General features: G+C 40.8%; 1 protein-coding gene across 1 annotated transcript in view; it reads left to right on the top strand.

Annotated features, from left to right (window-relative positions):
- Positions 1 to 2,523: 2,523 nt before the first annotated feature.
- Positions 2,524 to 20,377, top strand: part of LOC122668918 (acyl-coenzyme A thioesterase 2, chloroplastic-like) — a 36,239-nt gene continuing 18,385 nt past the window's right edge. The window contains exons 1-3 of the mRNA XM_043865491.1: positions 2,524 to 3,232; positions 5,032 to 5,209; positions 8,021 to 8,487. Coding sequence (XP_043721426.1) covers positions 2,582 to 3,232; positions 5,032 to 5,209; positions 8,021 to 8,487 — 1,296 coding nt within the window. The 5' untranslated portion in view covers positions 2,524 to 2,581. The remainder of the gene's footprint in view (positions 3,233 to 5,031; positions 5,210 to 8,020; positions 8,488 to 20,377) is intronic.

Here is a 20,377-nt window from a genome sequence, read left to right as displayed (position 1 = left end):
TTATCTACCCCAAGGAAGTGGTGCTCCACGTTGAGGGCTCCAAGAAGTGAGATCTTCAAGCCTCCAATCAAGCCTTTCTACTCTCCTTCCTTCTTGCTTCTTTCCTTCTTTTCCTCTCCTTTCCTCTTTCTTTCTCTTATTTCCCTTCTTCTCACGTTTTTTGTTGGAGGAGAAGTAATGAGAAATGAATACTCCCTCCCCCCTTTAGTCCTACGTATAGTAAGTGAGACTTGGTTCCCTTAAGTCAAATGGGGCATGAGAGCTAAATGGGTCGACCCACTGGTTTTAAATAGAAAAAGAACCCAATAAAGGATGGGTCCATTTGGTTGGGCAAGAAATAGAATAAAACCCATTCTTGGGTCAAATAAACTTAAATGGGTCACTTAAGTTAAATGGGCCACCCAGGTTAAATGGGTCACCAAGGTTAGATGGGTCATTAAGCCAAATGGGTTATTTAAGCCAAATGAGTTATTTTAAGTTAAATGGGTCAACCCATTAGTTCTAAATAGAAATAAGATTATTAAAGAATGGGGTCACATGATATGGGGACATAAGTCCTTCACACGCTTCCCAAGGCAAGTGGGACCCACAAATAAAATATCTCCTACTCAACTAAAATAGCCCGGGCGGTTCAAACCTTGACCCGTACTTCAAGGACATCAAGGGAAAGGGTAAATAAATAAGTCAAGGGCTAGAACTTACTTCTCCATTGTCATGGTTTGTCCCCCATGACCTCGAATAGTTTCCTCCACAGGCAAACCCGTACTGTGGTCAAAATTTTGTAGCTGGGTTTGACCACCAGTGAGAGTACAGCTCAGCAGCATACATGACAGTGGTAAGTACACCTCACAGGAAAAAAATAATAATTAATTATAATCCCAGGTGCGGGTGTAACACATCCACACTAGGGAATGGGCTATAACCACTTTCCTAGAAGAAAAGCTGTAGACACAGCTAAAATTGAACGCATGCACATGAGTGCAAATAGAGTCCAACACCAAACTGCCCATGCGTGCTGACATGCTGCCACAACCTACTTTCAAACAGACTAGTCGGATCGACGAGTGGAGCGTGAACCATCAGCAGGAAGATCACCATAATCGCTGCCACAGTCTACTTTCGAATAGATTAGCAAGGATTTGCGAGATCGACGAGTGGAGTTTCATTCAGTGATAGGAGAGGGATGGTGAAGATTGAATGGTGCATGGCTGGAGCTTTGGAGCCGACGATAACCTTGGTGCCACCAGTACCTGAGGCGGCATCAGCTGCAAACATACAAAAAAAGAAAAGAGAAATACCTCCCTTGTGTGGGAGCCCCTTGACGTTGTCCGTATAGAGCCCAAAAATTGAAACACAAATTTGAAGCACAGAAATAGCCATGGTGGGAGCTGGGTGGAAGGAGGGGCAGGCGCAGAGGACGGTGGAGTACCACCAGTGAAGCTATGGAATAGATCACTGGCTCCGAGAAGGTAAAGACTTGAGCTCCACGATAGTCACTACCAATACAGCCTAGACCTCCTTTATGTGAATCCAAAGGAATAACAATATCAATGGGAACTTTTTCGATGGGAGGGGGGGTGCCACTTCACGACAATAATGGGAACTTTTCTGTTCCCCCGTCTGTGAAATCTTTAGCGCCTCTCACCAAGGCAAAACTCCTAAGGTTCAACATCAGAATCAAGAGCTGCACAGCTTTGAAATGAGGCGAGTGGAAGAGAAGGAGAAGAAAAGGAAAGGGAAGAGAAGGGGAAAAACAGGGGAAAAAGGAAGAGGAAACACTCCACTGAGGGCGGAGGACTTCATGCCACATGGGCGGTAAGGCTACATTGCATGCTTATGATTACAAGATGAGAGAGAGAGAGAGAGAGAGAGAGAGAGAGAGAGAGAGAGAGAGAGATTAGACATACCAATAAGAATTTTTTTGCCCCACTTATGAATACAAGTAAGGAATTGCAAAAAGAAACACAGACATGCAATGTGAGAGAGAGAGAGAGAGAGAGAGAGAGAGAGAGAGAGAGTATTTTTATTGGTTTAGTCCAACTGATCAATCATCAATGGAGAGAATAAAAAACTGATCAATCATCAATGGAGAGAATATTTTTATTGGTTTAGTCCAAGTGATCAATCATCAATGGACCTTATCGGTCTAATCATGCCAGCCTTAGATTGAACCGAAATTTATTTCTTAAAATAAAAAACTAAAATCGAATAAAAATGAAATTTGGTCTGGTTGTCTCAGGTGTTTTTCAGTCCGGTTGGGTCGGGCCTGGCCTAGCTGCTCGGGCCAAATTTTAACACCACTCCTGAAAAATGTAATACGGCGTAGTCGGCCTTTTATGAAGCTGTTAGCGTGTCCGAAATGGGGTACTTTTGATGTAACACTTGTGAAGCACCGAAGCTGCAAAGAGCTGCTATTCACCCCAAAAAACACACAAAAAAGCCTACCCTTTGATCAATTCAAAAACAACTCCCCAAGAAAAACACTCAACTGCCACTGCTGCTTCTTTTGTTAAAGGTCTTCTTCCAAGAGTCATGGAATCCAACCCACCAAACAACTCTACTGTTATTGCTCTCCTAAAACATGCCTTTCCGATTTCTGAGCAACGCTTCCGCCATGAAACTATTCTCAAGGACATGTCCTCCTCGTTTGCAACATCTCATTAAATCCTTCTCAACTACGCCATCTACCTATTTCGCCATTACAGCTCCTATTTCCCTCCTGAATGCAGATCTGATCACCACCTATTCTCCTCTAAAACCCCAAAACAGGAACACCTTTTATGCCCTGACTCAATCCAGGGCCTTTTCTTCTTCAAGCATAAGCCCATCTAAGGAGCCTTTGGAATCCATGGATTCCAACTCTTCTCCTTCCCGCACCATTCCTGTTGTTTCCACTTTTGCTAACCCTTTTGACACTTCTACTTCGATCGACGCAAGTTCTTCGATCAGAAAACCTATTAGTCTATGGCCTGGGATGTATCATTCTCCTGTGACAAATGCTCTATGGGAAGCGAGGTCGAGCATCTTTGAGAGACTTATTGACCCACCACTCGATGCACCTACACAAAGTGAATTGCTCACAAAAACTCCATCCCAGAGCCGAACAAGTGTTCTGTACAATTTCTCCACTGATTACATCCTTAGGGAGCAGTACAGAGACCCATGGAACGAGGTCAGAATAGGAAAGCTGCTTGAAGACCTCGATGCTCTTGCCGGTACCATATCTGTAAAGGTAACAAAAGTATCAATTTTTTATGCTTTCTGAAATTTGATTTTGGTGTTACATAGTAGTTTCTTGTCAGACTTGGATCAGTGGTTAGTTCTTTGAATGTGGCTTTTTGGAATGGGTTTCGATTGCCAGGGGAGATATGACCTTTACTTATCTATAGCTGCTCAAGTTTCTGGTATTTGCTGCCTGTTTACCTGTTTCTGTTAGTTGTTTGTCTGTTTTAATTTGTATTATTTAACAGAACCGGCCATGTCTGTTATGTACTTGTGTTTTTTGAGGGGTGTGGGGTGTGGGGTGTGTGTGTGGGTTGGGTAGTGGGAGTTGAGATTTGTGAACTAGCTGTCTAAATTTGTTATTTAACCGCTTTAATTGAACTGCGACCTTCTTGGTGGATTTCCTTTCATTCAAACGCTAATAAAAAACTCCCAGTCTCAGTTGGGGAGTCAATTGGGAAGAATAATACGGGATTCGATATAATCTTTTGAGACAGCTATTATTTGGATATGTTTTTTAACGTTAGTTTGAATACTCGTAAATTATATTTGATTGCCACCTTCTTCTTCTTTTTTTCTTCCTTCCCTAAAAGAAGTTACAATATGTAGTTCTCCTGCTAGCATTATTTTAGTTTGTTATTTTGATTAATGATCCATTAGGAAGAAACATGCTTATGTTGAAATTCAGGACAACTTTTATTTTCAGGATTAGAGGAAATTGCCTTGCATCTATATGCTATGTGGGATAAATTGAAGTTAGGAACTCGCTAGTAATTGGATCCTATCAAGAAAATTTATCTACCTAAGGACCACCTTAAATAAATGAGCCTCTGGTCACTCTTATCACATTTTTTTGGATAGTGAGGGGAAAGGTAGTGACTGTATAGATATAATCTACTAACCACTTCCATTGTCATATTAAGTCAAATTTAAGACTTTCTCCTTAATTCACCCTGCGCCCCCCCCCCCCCCCCAAAAAAAAAAAGAAGAAGAAGAAGAAGAAGAAAAACCTGTTAATCATGAAAATCAGACCAGAGAAAAACAACTGAGACCCATGGAAGGAGAATGCAAAAGAAGAGAGGAAGATCAAACAAAGACAACAAAGGAAGATACACACAAAACAAATCACCTGGCTCAACTGAAACCCAAACCCAAATTTAAAACAGCAAAACACAATAACTCTTAAAAGAGTGAACTCTACTGGTTTTACATTGCCTCTTTGGACCTAAGCCCATGATGTACCATGTATCTGCCATGTGCAAAGTAGATAGCGAGCTTCTTCTGCCCATAGTTGTTAAGGCGACTGGGAAGAAGAAAGGCATTGGAGAGGTGCCTTGACCGTGCAGTATATGTGATATAGCAATGATAATTGTATATAATTATTCTTATATGTAACATAGAAGCCATATCAATGCTATATGATATAATTATGCTAGTAACGACCTCATATGAGAAAATCAACATATAATAAACCAAGCATAGGATATAATATAAGCATATTCATCAAAAAAACAAAGCAATAAACATAAATGAACGTAAACTTTGAAGTGTCAAAAAACTGATATAATATAAGTTGTGTTGTCACAAGGCCACAAGGCAAACCCAAGGCGTTTGCCTTTCTTGGATAAAAAAAGGTTTGCTGTCACCTTGGACCCAAGAAGGCGCTTGGACGCCTAGGCAGGCAGCATCTTGGCAACTATGCTTCTGCCTTCCTTCCCTGGTTGATTGTTCCTCTAGAATTAATGAATATCACTGAACTGTGTAAATAGATCTCATTTTTCTTGATTTACTTGTGTGTTTGTGAGTCAGCACTGTTCCAATGACGATAACATGACAAGGCCTGTGTTGTTGGTAACCGCCTCTGTTGACAAAATGGTTCTGAAGAAGCCGATTTGCGTTGATAAGGATTTGAAAATAGTCGGTGCTGTCATATGGGTTGGGCGGTCATCCATTGAGATTCAACTAGAAGTGACTCAATCCACTGAAGGTATGGCGAAAACCCAACCTTTTAGTCTTTTATTTTTTTCAAAGTTGAAATTTAGTTTGAGTATCTAGTACCTTCTGTTTGATAAGTAATAATACGATTGAGGAAATTCATCCAAAAAAAAAAAAAAAAACGATTGAGGAAAGGGACCTACCCATTTTTTATTAGCCTTTTTTTCTTTATCTTCTCTTTATGACCTGAATAGAAGGATCCCACTAAAATTTGGAATCCTGTATGTTTTGCTCATGGCCTCATACTGAATTGGCAAACTGAGCACTGCAGAATCCAAATTACCTTTCTTCCTGAGGGTTTGCAAGGGAGCAAACAGTTCTCCAGAGACCTTAAACATTGCTAAATCAGTCTAAAAGGTACTCAGAACTCCAATAGAAAGCAAAAATGATGAAGGAGATGGTTAAATGATTCTCCCGAATGAAGATGTGGGAGACAAACAGTAGGCAATCACTGGAGGCCAAGTGATTGGCAATTAGAATATGGAACTGAGGCATGTTCATAAAAAGAATTTAATCATGTTCACAAATGACCTGCACCATATGCTCTTCCATTGAAAGGTTTCTCCTCTGTTTTGGATAAGCAGATCATAAAAAGATTAAAAAGTGAAGGATCCATGATTGTGTTGCTAAGAGATAAAAAATAAACCCTATATTCCTGCTAGAATAATGGTAAGAAGGGATCGAATCCACGGAGAACTGGAAGGCTAAATCTACTAAGATGAAGTGAAAGTGGTTTTGAAAAGTAATTTGCAAAATTTAAAACTAAATTAACGACTAATTAACAAAAGTGAGAATTGATGAGAAAAACAGCCTTTAGGTTTCAAATCCCCATTGACATGATTATTTAACTCTGGCACATACTTCGGTTCATTATGGCTACAAGCCTAATGCAACCACACAATGATAATTTTAGTTCATCCTAGTTATAACCTATCTTGCCAATCACTTTCGTCTTTCGCATACGCTTAGCACGCTTAGTTCAGTCAGTTATAGGCTATCATTGGTGTAACCAAAATTTCGATAAAAGCTATTGTTTGAATAGAAAATATGAATCACAGAAACACATTCTCTAAACTAAATAATTCAATTAAAGTCATCCACAAAGGGATGGAGTCTCAACATCAAACAATCAAGTATGCTTAAACCGGAAATTAGATAGCAATTGTCAAAGGTTCATCTAAACCCAAAGGCAAAGGGAACTTAGCCACTCATGGGGCTAATTGACAGGGAGCAGCAACGGTGATCTTCCATGGAACGAAATACGCAGGTGGCCGGTGAAGCAGGATTGATAGAACGGCTGAAATGGCGACACAATGAAGGATGCGGCTGATGTGCGTGATGAGGCTGTGCGTAACGCGATGAGAAGGCTGCTGGTTCGGTGATCACTCTCTCCTTCCCTTGCCGAACCCAAGATCCAAAAAAAATAAAAGAATAGAAGGAGAAAAAAAACCGAGAGAGATCTTTTTTTATAAATATTGTGGAGGGGTTTTTATAAAATGGGAGAGATTTCACGTGGAGGGAGTTAGAGGAGAATTGGGAAAGCCATGGGGAAAATAGAGAAGAGATAGGATTTTAGGACCGTAAGGTCTGTGAGAGAGAAACAACCAAGCGAGATTTTACTATTTTAGGGGACGATTTAGAAGAGAGCCGTGGAGAGGTTTTTAGGAAAGAGGGAATGTAGAGGTTTTAGGATAGAGGGATTTAGGAGATGGGAGAGAGAGACGTGAGAGAGTTAGAGGAGAGATGGGAGAGAGAGAATCGTGGGCTGCACATGGCTCCCCGCTCCCCCCCTCTTCTCTTAAAAACTATATTTCCCTTTTTGCCCTTCAATCTTTTTTTATTTTTATTTTTTTTGTATCTTCTTCCCTATAACTTCTAAACCCAAATCCGGCCTGTAATTAACTGACTTCTCACGCTTGTATCGTCTCCGTGCAACGTTGATGCCGACTCCTTAAAGGCTCGTAAATATTTTAAGCACACAATTACCGCTAAAACCAATAAATATTCGGGTTGCCATCGTTTGCCTGCAATCATAGAAAATTACAAAGTGTAGTCAAATTAATCATGAATATTCAGTAAAAATCATAAATTAAATAACACTTTCATGAATAATTATGGCCCGATCAATCCATTGCTTTGAATGACGGGTGCCATGAAAGCAATCCGATTCAAGTATCACATACAAAATCGTGGAACAAGGAACTCGATGAACACATGCATAATAAAATCCTCTTAGGGTTTGATGGTTACCTAGATGCACAAGTGGCATGCTCCTCCAAAGGAATGTAGCATGAGATCGCGAACTCCGTTGAGATGGCACCATCACCTTCAATGCTCAAAACCCTAGCTTGAGAAAGAAGAAGGCCCTCTTTTTTTCTCCTAAAAATTTACTCTTAATTGTGATGTGCAAATTAGGGTTTGAGCCTAAGCCATTCTTTTAAAGAGAAAGCGTTTTAGAAGATTCTAATATGATGGACATGTTTGCCCCAAGTGGAATTATCCTAAAGGGTGGCCCTTTAAGTCATCCTTGATTGCACCAAGACGTAACCTGAAAAACCCCAGTGGTAGAAAAGTTACATTACACTTTACCCCTTGCACTCAAGATCAACATTTTAGGTGTCAGTTTCACCCCTGGTTTTGCCAGGCCACGAAACCGAGTCCTCCTGAGATCTCGGCGAGATCTCGGTGAGTTGGTGTATTTTTTTCCGTCTTGACTCGGACGTAGTTTAGTTTCTCTCAATTTATTTACTGGAAGCTTTTATTTTTTATTTATTAAGCTGTACAATTCACTTTGCTCTTGCAGAGAGCTCTGATCCTTCAGATGCAGTAGCTCTTACAGCAAACTTCACATTTGTTGCTCGTGACTATAAGACAGGAAAGTCTTCTCCTGTGAATCAGATTTCCCCTGAGACTGATAAAGAAAGGATGCTTTGGGAAGAAGCGGATGCAAGAAACAAGCACCGGAAAAGAAAAAGAGAAAATAAGAGAGGGGTTGAGAATGGTGATGTTAATAGGCTAGAGTCGTTGTTGGCAGAAGGACGGGTCTTCTGTGACATGCCGGCTTTGGCAAACAGAGACAGCATTCTTATAAGGGATACATGCCTTGAGAACTCTTTGATTTGCCAGCCACAACAGAGAAATATCCATGGTAGGATCTTTGGGGGGTTCTTGATGAATAGAGCATTTGAATTAGCCTTCTCAACTGCATATGCCTTTGCTGGTGCAGCGCCCTGTTTTCTAGAAGTTGACCATGTTGATTTTTTAAGACCTGTAAGTAACAAGCTATTTCTTTTGCATATTAAAGTACTGCTACTGTTAGTCATCTTACTTGAAATAATTTTTTTGAATAACTTGTTACGCATATTACTATGTCAGATGGTTCAGGACCCACAAGTCGGTTGATTGCATTTACTTTTCTATGGAAATTGTAGTCCAATAGAGTGATCATAAGTCATAACCATCAATTTACTGCATACATTTTGATGGCCAATACAAATGTGAAAGAAATCCTTGAAAAATAATCTCATTTGATGTTTAGGATTACATAAATGCATCTTGAAACTGTGGACATCCTCATTCAAGTTTTCTACCACAACAGGCTTATAGTACAACCATCATTTTACTATACAACACCAGCTGCATCTGATGCAGTAGCTGAAGGTGGCGGCAGAAGCGATTCGATAAAATATACATATAATTTTTTTTGTAGAACAAGGATCTCAATGAACACATTGAATAAATCTAACAACGGGGATTTGTGGTTACCTAGAACACAAAAGTGACATCTTCCTCCAAAGGAATGCAGCACTCGAACATGATCTCAGTCAAATGCACCTTCTCCAATGGTTGAATCCCAAGCTTGAAAAAGAAGAAGACCCTCTTTTCTCTCATCAACTTTTTTTCTTCTAAATTATATGTTGCACAATTTGGGTTTCAGCCATAGTACCTCTTTTATAGACAAGCTAAGTTAGGAGATTACAATCTAACTTGATTTTTTAACTATTTTTATTGGATTCAAATATGGAGGTATTTGCTTATTTATTAATAATATCTTAAGTAAATGAAATGATTTCATTTAATTAAATGATATTTGGCATAAATAAGGGCCAAACCTGGTTCGATACCACTAAGGCGACAATCACCTAGACCCCCCAAAATCCGCCTGGACGCCTAGGTGATGCCTTGACAACTATGATTATTAGAAACATAAATAGTGGGAAGGGAAAGACGCTGTTATGGCAAAACAGTAACAGTAACAGTAACAGTAACAGTAACAGTAACAGTAACAGTAACAGGGAGTGAGAAGGAAGGAGATGGATACCTTTTGTCTCAGAGTTGCAGGGTAGGGGAAGAAATCACATAAGAAAACGGGGCTCACGCACACAGCCACACAGGCTCTCAAACACAACCAACTTGATGTAGATCACAAGTCCATATGTACCCACAAGAAACAAGCCTCCAAAACAGCCCAGCAAGGTTGTGGATTCGACTGCTGTGAGAGTCAGCTTGGTCTGATGATGTGGCAAGTTTCTGTTGGTTCGATGGAGCATCACCTAAGGCAGTCCAGCCTAGAGCGAAGCATGAAGAAGAAAAGAGACCAAGACAGAATTTTTTAAAAAAAAAAAAGGAAGTTACTGTTCACGTGAACAGTGATTTGGGGCTGATATGGACAGTTGGTGTGAAGATTAACTGCTGTATGTTGGTGGAATATTCTATTAGAGGCTGCTATTAACTTAGTTTCTATTTTTGTAATAGTTTCTTACTTATTAAGTCTAGGTATCTAGTAGTTTCTAATTTTGTTTCTTTCTTTTTAGTAGTTACTATATTTGCTAGTTTCTAATTTTGTTCCTTGCATATTGGCTGAACTATAAAACCTAGTTTCTATTTTTAGAAGTTGCTTTTTCTTTTAGAAGTTACTAATTCTTAAGTTTCTAATTTTGTAAGCTGACCTATTCCATTAATAGGCAAGCCCTGTTGTAATAAAAACAGATTTGGAGAAAAGAATTTTCAGGCCTTGTTGCCATCGGTTATGGGAGAAATTCCATGTTTCAACAGTTGGGATGGCTGTGGGTGAGAGACCCAGGCTGAGAGAGCCATTCTCCTACCCCCCTTCTCTTCTTCTTCTTCTTATTCATTTTATGTTCTTCATATGTAATAGAAAAGTAGCAATAAAAAAAAAGAGTTGCAGTTTTTAATTTGTTCTTTTTATCGTTTCGATCCTAGCTGCAATCGATCTCCCGCTGGTTTCCCTGGTTCAAGGTCGACATTTGCTTTACAACTCAATTAATCTTCAACGATGGGGATTACACTATATATAAAGAGAAATAAAAGACTTCTAAAAATAAAGAACAACTCTCTAGCTAGGAAACTAATTTAAATAAGGAAACTAAGAACAATTGGAAAATCAAATATTCTACGTAGCTAACAGAATAAAAGAAAGTAAAAAGACATTATTTTCCCCAAATAACATAAATTCGTAAAATCCTTCTAGATCCAAAAAACTCAAACTGGACCCGGTTCATTTCCGTCTGGATACTCAAATGGGTTTGGGTTGGTCCAAGGAAGTGCACCTGCATCACTAATCTTTTGTGGGGTTTCTTATTGGCAATTGAAGCTTTTAGTAAATTGCTCTAAAGGCCACATTGTTGGTATGGGTGTTGTGTCAAACATGGATGCATTTTGACATATACCCTCAGATTACCTCTTCTAATTTGAGGGTCTATGCACTCATAGCAATCAGTAGCTCATTGAGAACTTGCCTGCTCCTAATATATGCCCCTTGAGTTTTAGTAACAATTGGACAAAGAACACTCAAACTGGTGGGAAGCTATAGGCTTTATGGATACAAACTGTTGAAATAGGCTGCTTACCCGATTGGGGTAAGTAGTCCTAGTTAGATTAGGATTAGTCCTACTAGTCCTAGCAGATTAGGATTAGTCCTAGTCAAGTTAGGAGTAGTACTAGTCAGATTATGATTCTCTTCTTTTATTTTTCCCTTTATTTTATTGTTTTTCCCTCAGCCGAGTCCTATTTTGGCATTCCTAGTTGTATTAGGAATTCCTAATAGGATTAGGACTGAGGCAACATTCCTATTTGTACTTTGATTAATTGTACTTCAATTCAATATAAATAAAGGGCCTTGGTGATCGGTTTAGATCATCCAAGCATTCATTCCCAAGGCTGTTTACATGGTATCAGAGCCAAATCTGATCTAGGAATAGCTTTTCTCGATTTTAGGTTCTCTCCTCTCTCTTCTTTCTTAGTTTTTTTCTTTTTTCTTTTCTCTCCACCACTCTCGGCCTCTTTCTCTCCATCAGGGCAGCAACTATGAGGTGATCTAATGCAAATTTAGTTGCTGCCCTCAATGTCACCTCATTGAAGATCGAAGAACAGTGGTGTGACCTAAATCTGCCAGCAGGTTATTTCCATCCTTGGAGATTGAGCTCTTCTTACACCTGAAGTTTGATTTCTACTTTTATGGAGATTGTTTCCTGCTTCTATTGGTCTACACCAGTCCTTAGTTGAAGACTGCATAAGCGATTTAGATCCAGTGCTGCACTTTTCTGCAATCAGTTTTCTGCAATCAAGCTTTCTTCCTAAATTTGTCAAAATTTAGGGTTTTTTATTAGCTCATCAGAAAGAGCTAATTTTTGGAGGATATCTTCCCTGGTATTAGAAGGAAACTCGACCAAGGTTTCAGCCCATTCTGACGGCTGAAAATTCTGCAAATTCAAAACCCATCATTCACATTCGAATCAGGTTCTTTTTGCAGATCCGGTTTTTTTTCTGTCTGGCTGAATCATGGGCGACCCAGAGATGACTACTGCTACTTCTGGAGGAGATCAAACTAGGTCTGATTTTCTTCCCTATGCTGCTGCCATTAAGCTTGATGGTACAAACTACTTAATTTGGGCTAGATCATTATCCCTAACAGCAGTGGGTAGGGGGACTCATCAACCATCTTATCGGCACCACCAAACAGCCCTCAAGAAGGTGCTGCTCGTACTAAATGGGCTGCCAATGATGCAATGGTAATGTCCTTTGTTCGAACTCTATGATCACCGACCTCTCAGTCAAGATCTTCTCCTCGACACTCGCTACGAGATATGGACAGTGTCAAGGGCACTTATGGTCGTTCGTAGGTGGTGCTCAGGTTTATGAAATTAGGAAGACACTCCAAACCACTACTCAGAAGGAGATGTCTGTCACCAAATACTATGCTGCCCTCAAGTGTTTATGGCAGCAATTGGATCACTATGCTCAGTTTTAGCCTACTACTACTGCTGATATTACTGCCTACCACACCTATGTAGACCAATTCCGTGTCTATGATTTCCTGACTGGCCTCAATGATGACTATGACCCTATTCGGGTGCAAGTCCTTGGACGGGTTCCTTTCCCCACTCTAGAGGAGACCTTTTCTTATGTTCACAGTGAAGAGACACGAAGGGTTGCCATGATGATTACTACCAAAGTTGAGAGATCAGCCTTACAGACTGCTGGCCCCACTCCTGACAGTGTTGCTGCTTCTACTACTACTACCAAAGAGCCTGTTAAGTGTGAGCATTGTCACAAACCATATCACACTAAGGTTCAGTGTTGGAAATTACATGGGAAGCCAGCTGATTTTGAGGCCAAACGTGGTCGTGCTAAGTCGGAAAACAAAGCCAATCATACTGAAAGTGTAGCTCCAACTCCCACTGCTGACATTGGTTTCTCCCAGGAAGAACTCCAGGCTTTGCGTCGTATGTTGAACACATCTGCTGCCAATTCAGGTTCCTTCTTTGCCCGTACAGGTATTTCTTTTGATGGTCATTGTGCATCAGTAGTATCCACTCCATGGATCATAGACTCTGGTGCTACTGATCACATGACAGGTTCTTCTAGCCTTTTCAATACATACTCTCCTGCTTCTTGTAAGGATAAAGTCAAAATTGCTGATGGGTCCCTCTCCTCCATTTCAAGGAAAAGATCCATTGGTTGTTTTCCTTCCCTTACACTGTCATCTGTGTTGCATATTCCCAAATTTACAACTAACCTTCTTTCCATTAGCAGTATCACTAAATCCCTGAATTGTAAAGTGATCTTTTTTTCCCATTCACTGTGTTTTTCAGGAACTGGACTCGGGGAAGACGATTGGATCGGGTAAAGTGCATGGCGGATTGTACCTGCTTGATGGCGATCCTTCACCTACTCAGGCTTTACCTTCGGCATCTTTCTCCTCTGAAATACATAAATGGCACTCTAGACTAGGCCATCCCCCCTTAGGTACTTTATCAAATTTATTTCCAGGATTAGTTACAAACTGTAATAAGGAAGACTTTTTTTGTGAGCCTTGTGTCTTGGCTAAACAGACACGTTCAACTTATCCTATTTCTAATAAAAGATTCTCTTCCTTATTTCCTACTGTTCATACTGATGTATGGGGTCCTAGTAGGAGAGCTTCCCTGAATGGCCATCGGTGGTATGTCACTTTCATTGACTGCTATTCTAGGTTCACTTGGGTATACCTTATGCACACAAAAATTGAAGTTTTTTTCATGTTTTTAGCACTTTCATCAATTGATTAAGACCCAATTTACTGCCACTCTTAAAATTTTGAGGAGTGATAATGGGAAAGAGCATATGGAAGGTCAGTTCCAACATACCTTGCTGCCCATGGAATCCTCCATCTGACCAGCTGTGTCGACACCCCAGCCCAAAATGGTGTGGCTGAGCGAAAAAACCGCTACCTCTTGGAGGTGGCTAGGGCTCTTATGTTTGCTCGCAATGTCCCTTCCCTTTATTGGAGGGATGCTGTCCTTATTGCAGCCTATTTAATTAATAGGCTGCCCAGTCGGGTTCTTCTTTCCAAAGCCCCTATTGAGCTATTACTTGGCTCTTCTTCCTTTATAGTCCCACCTAAGGTGTTTGGCTGTGTTTGTTATGCCAGGGATACAAGGTCCCCTGGTAAACTTAACCCACGTAGTCTCCGTTGCATTTTCTTGGGTTACTCTGCTACGCAGAAGGGGTATAAATGTTATTACCCCCCATCCCGCAGGATTTTCGTCAGCATGGATGTTGTCTTTCATGAAAATGTTCACTATTATGTGTCCCCACCTCTTCAGGGGGAGAGTGTTAGTGAAGAGGTGCTGACTAGTGACTCTCCACCTCCACTTCAGTCTGTTTACCACGAGTTTGAACCAGTTCGGCCTGCCCCTAGTACTCCCCCTGAGTTAGGGGGAGAGGTTCCTATACAAGGGGAGACTATTTCTATTCAGGGGGAGCAACCTACCCCGGTTCAGACTCCTATCCAGAGGACTATTAGTGAATTTCAGAGGAGGATTGATAACAGTAATAATATGAAGACCTATGCATGGAAACATAAGCAGGTTCAATCAACTGTTGCTCCAATACCTATCCAATTGCCGAACCCGGATCCAGAACCTGTCTCTCCACTTGGTAATATTCCTGACTTACCTATTGCTCTTCGCAAAGGTGTTAGAACTTGCACTCAGCATCCCATATCTCATGTTGTTTCTTATGATTCCCTTTTCCCATTCTTTCGTGCCTTTGTTTCCTCTCTTTCTTCTGTTCGTATTCCTAACAATTGGCAGGAAGCTTTATCAGATGGAAAGTGGAAGGCAGCTATGATGGAAGAAATGGAAGCTTTGAAGAAAAATAACACATGAGAGCTTGTGGTTCTTCCACCTGGGAACAAAATCGTTGGATGTAAATGGGTGTTTGTGGTGAAACAGAAGGTGGATGGCATTGTGGATAGGTATAAGGCACGACTCGTGGCCAAAGGGTTCACTCAGACATACAGCATTGATTACCAGGAAACCTTTGCACCTGTTGCAAAGTTAAATACTGTTCGTGTGTTATTATCTTGTGCAGTCAACCTTGGATGGGATTTGCAGCAGCCAGATGTAAAAAATGCATTCCTAAATGGAACACTGGATGAGGAGGTGTATATGGACATTCCACCAGGGTTCTCTTGTGACAGAAACCAAGGAAAAGTGTGTAGACTGAAGCGTCCACTTTATGGGCTGAAGCAGTCACCTCGAGCATGGTTTAGCCAGTTCCATAAGGCCATGATTTTTGTGGGCTATAAGCAGAGTAATGCTGATTATACACTCTTTATAAAGTGGGCTGGTGAAAAACTCACTGTTCTTATAGTCTACGTTGATGATATAGTGGTTACTGGCAATGATGGTGATGAGATCAGACGACTGAAGACCTTCCTTGGACAAGAATTTGAGATTAAAGATCTAGGAAAACTACAATACTTTCTTGGGATTGAAGTAGCCAGATCTTCTAAAGGTATTTTTTCTCTCCCAGAGGAAGTATGTCCTAGACTTATTGGCTGAGACTGGGTTGCTAGGCTGTCGTCCTTCAGATACTCCTATGGACCCTACTGTTCGACTCAAGGAGAAAGAGGGTGAGCCTGTTGATAAAGACCGGTACCAAAGACTTGTAGGGAAGCTGATTTATCTTTCACATACTCGTCCTGACATTGCTGTCGCCGTGAATATTGTGAGCCAGTTTATGCATGATCCCTACTCTTCTCATATGGAGGCTGTTCTTCGTATCTTACACTATTTGAAGTCAGCTCCTGGAAAAGGAATTCTTTTGTCTACGCATGGTCATCTACGGATAGAAGCATACACTGATGCTGATTAGGCTGGTTCTGCAGATCGCAAGTCTATTTTGGGGTATTGCTTCTTTGTAGGTGGAAATCTTGTCACGTGGCGTAGCAAGAAGCAAAATGTTGTTGCTCGTTCTAGTGCCGAAGCTGAGTTTTGAGCTATGGCACAGGGTATTTGTGAGTTATTCTGGCTTAAAGGGTTGCCACAAGATCTTGGTGTTCCTATTCGTCTTCCTATGATGTTGTACTGTGACAACAAGGCTGCAATCAGCATAGCACACAATCCTGTACAGCATGATCGTACCAAACATGTTGAGGTGGATAGACATTTCATCAAAAAGAAGTTAGAAGATGGGCTGATTTGTATTCCCTTTGTGACATCTGCGGATCAACTTGTTGATATCTTCACCAAGGGATTGTCTAGAAAATTGTTTCATCCCAATCTAGTCAAGTTGGGCATGATCGACATCTTTGCTCCAACTTGAGGGGGAGTGTTGAAATAGGTTGCTTACCCGATTGGGGTAAGTAGTCCTAGTTAGATTAGGATTAGTCCTACTAGTCCTAGCAGATTAGGATTAGTCCTAGGCAAGTTAGGAGTAGTACTAGTTAGATTATGATTCTCTTCTTTTATTTTTCCCTTAGCCGAGTCCTATTCTGGCATTCCTAGTTGTATTAGGAATTCCTAATAGGATTAGGACTGAGGCAACATTCCTATTTGTACTTTGATTTATTGTACTTCAATTCAATATAAATAAAGGGCCTTGGTGATCGGTTTAGATCATCCAAGCATTCATTCCCAAGGCTGTTTACTCAAACTTATACAGATTACCAAGTAAACTGATAGATCTAAAGTCTCACATGTCCTATGCATAGTTGTCAAGGTGCCAAGGCAACCCAAGTGGAGGGGTGCCTTGGAGACAAGGTGCCCTAGTGTTTTTCTCCCTATCCCATATATTTAGTATAGATGCATCATAAACATCATAAGTAAATTAACAAACAATTAAAGTAACCGGCAGTTAAAAAGAAATTGATCAAAGAAGATATTTCAGTAATTCAATTCAATTATATTTGATATGTCACATAAGATTGGATTGATTCTAGCAGAGAATTAGCTATAATCTCATACGATAGTATAGCTATAGCAAGGTTTAAGATTCAATGATTCTATTTATCGCAACCATTATAATCCTGTACATGGCTAAATAAAATGGTTAGGAAAAGATCTATATTATATAACAAAAATAAAATAAACAGCATAAGGCACCTGCCCAGGTGGACCAAGCCATCCAAGGTGATTCCGAGGCAGCCAAGGCGGTCGCCTTACCTACATCCAGTAAGGCGAAGCATCGCCTTGACACCCTGAAGGTGCCTTGATGCCTAGGCGACGCCTTGATAACTATGGTCCTACACCCTTGTTTTCTTCAGCCATACAGTAATAAAACTACGCATTTCTTTGAATTGAGAGTGACAAGAATAGCATTTCTTCCCCAATCGATGTAATTGTCTTCATAAAGGTCCTGAAACTCTGCCAGATCTTCCACACCCCTCTTTAAATGGTCTTCCCACATGTCAAGTGTTGCAGCCCTTGGTTGATGCAGTATCTGTTGTATATGGGTTGTCATTGTTGGCAACCATGGTCTGATCAGTGATATGGTGGCCAGTTCTGAGTCTGATGTGGCAGTTCACTGGTCCAAGGCAACTTACATATGTACAATATGTTCTGGCAGTGTTCAGGGTCTTTTTGGTCTATCTGCTATGTTTTGGGGCAGTTTAGTAATCCTACAGCAGATAGTTCAGTAGCAGTGCTATAGTGGCTTGGCCACATGAAGTGTCCTTGATGTGAAAGAAGAGAGAGAAAGTTGTGGGGCCCACATTGAGTAGTAGGCTCCACAGGGGCAATGGGCCCCACAATGCCACATGGCAGGCATATGACAGGTGGCAAGGCCATATATGGTGGCATAGTCGCTGGGCCATGTATGCAGCCACTGGGCATGGCACAAGGGGCTAAGCTAACAGAGCCAGAGGTGCTAAGCCAAGGCCGCAGGTGGCATGGAGCATGGCCCCCTTGTGTGGTGGACGACATGCCAGCAGAGGCCTTTGCGTGCATGGGGTGCCCATGCTGGGGCTGGCCATGGCTCAACAGCCTGGCAATTGGTTGAACACCTAGGGACAGCCCCATACTTGGCCAAAATTCCATAAAGTTTGTTAAGTGCTCTCTGTGAGCAAAATGCTTGTCAGGTGTTTATGTTGTAAATACAAAAAGTTGGCGGGGTCAGAATTTAGAAGTGAAAAGCTTGGGGGTGTGTGGTAATTAAAAGGAGTTAAGAGTGATTCTGAATAGACTCAAAAGATGGAGCCACGTAGGCTCAAATACCGATCCGGTGGTGCGCATTGAGGCATGGGGGAGAAGCTCCGTCAGATGCTTGCACGAAGTCTCTGATATGCCCAATACAGACATGCTTCGGTGTGCGTCGAATCACTAAAGTCTCGATTTGTTTGGGTATAACTGAGTGCATAGAAATACCATGTAAGATTCCTTCGTGTGAGGTTTGATTGATCGCCCAGAGAATCAGAAATTCACGGCGCTACATGAATGCTGCTCTTCGTGTTTCACGTGTTGTGGGTGTTGAGCAGGAGCACGGTATGCAAGCCTCAGATTTCGTTCAACCAGTTTTGATAAGCTGTGCCTCTCGGCTGACGGAATCATGATGATCCGACGGCCATCATATTTTTTCGCCTAACCTCTGCGAATCCATTGGCTCAGCGCGTTTCGCGTGGTACGAACCAATAGGAAAGCGAAACGTCGCCTAACGGTCTGACTAATGTTGTTCTGGTCGTCACGAGCCAGCTGTTCCCGTACGTACAAATTCTGCGCTCCCATTTGTTCAACACTTCGGAATCTGTGCTGACGCCTCTGGTACACCCTCGTTGTCCACATGCTACAGTACATCGTAGGTTGGACAACTGAAGATTCCTAATGAATATTTGTGGTTGGACGAACTTTGATTGCCCAGATCTTGGCCATCTGATGTCCAATTGAGCTCATCCAAAGCTCTAAATTCTCAGAAAAATGAGCTCTTCAACCCTGCAACAAGAGAGGTAAACAGTAGTGAATGAAAATTTGGGGAAAACTCAAGGGGACTGTGTGCTTGCTTGAAAAATGCATTGAAGTCATTCCACAAACTATTTTGGACATTCTTGAAGACACATTGAAGGTAGAAGATGGTGGGTGAGCTCCAATTAAAGAAGAAAATGATGCATTGGGCTGTGTAGCCTATAATGGGAGACTTTGGGACTTCTCAATGAGAGGATCTACTTGGACTGGGACATCTTAGATCATTGGGCTAAAGGGTTAAGTGAGAAGATTTGTACTTCATTTGTAAATTGAGCATTTTGAGAGGCTTTTATAATTTGTTCTTCATTCTTGATGTGTAATTGATTATGGGAGAGCTGTGTTCTCCAAAAGTGTGAGTGCTTGTAAAGTTGGTTTGCTTGGCACCGGTAGGCCAATTGAATTAGTGGAAATCCGAAGATAGGAGTTTCTTTGGTAGTGGACGTAGGCACGGATTGGGACCGAACCACTCTAAATTGTGTCTTACCTTTAGTTTTTGTTCAATTACTCTTGGTCTTCATCCTCACATTTAAGGTCAAAGTTTTGTAAAATCCAATTCACCCCCCTCTTGGGTTGACATATCTGATCCACAAGAAGGAGAAGAAGCAGTAGCTGTGGTTGGCAGGCTTGGTGGTGGGTGGTTATAGGATAGGATCTTAACCTTTGAAGGCTTGATGGATACAGAAATTAAACAGCAGGTTTTTGGGTAGAATTCTTTCTGCCAAGGGCTTTTAAGATATTTTCCCCAAAGTTGTCAAGGCGTCCAGGCGGTTTTGTTGGGGCCTAGGCGACCTCCGCCTTATTGCAAGACACCTTGCACTGGTTTTTATTGGTATCGAATCCGGCATTGGCCCTTATTTATGTCAAATATCATTTAAGTAAATGTTTTATCAAAACATTTACTTAAGATATTATGCATAATTAAGGAAATGCCCCCCTATTTGAATCCAATAAAAAAAGTTAAAAAATCAAATTCCAAAACGATAAACAGCCAACCCCTCTGTTCAAGAACAAAAACTGGATGTTCGACGGTAGTTAAAATTTTCAACTTTCTAATGTTGGGGTTTTTCTCAAATCTAAAAATTCTATAAATCTTAATATGGTAAAACATTGCTAAAAACCAAAAGTGCGGTAAAATATTCATTTGTTTTGATATCTAAAAAAATATTTTCATTCAGAGCGATTTTGACAGCATTTGCACATACCAAATAAGGTTTGACCGGAACATACTTGTTCAATATAAACCAGATTTAAGCAATTTTGGATTTGTTGGAAAGCTGGTTTTGTACTCTATCTAATACTAAAAGTCTCATGTAAAAATAAAATCATTTGACTAGTCAAACTTCTTAGAGAACAAGAACATTTCTCTAAATCGAGAACAATTTAATTACTTATAGATAAGATCATATTTTCTAAGAACA

The sequence above is a fragment of the Telopea speciosissima genome, chromosome 7 (assembly GCF_018873765.1).
Source record: "Telopea speciosissima isolate NSW1024214 ecotype Mountain lineage chromosome 7, Tspe_v1, whole genome shotgun sequence".
NCBI classification, from domain to species: Eukaryota; Viridiplantae; Streptophyta; class Magnoliopsida; order Proteales; family Proteaceae; genus Telopea; species Telopea speciosissima.
This window is presented reverse-complemented; position numbering and strand designations above follow the sequence as displayed.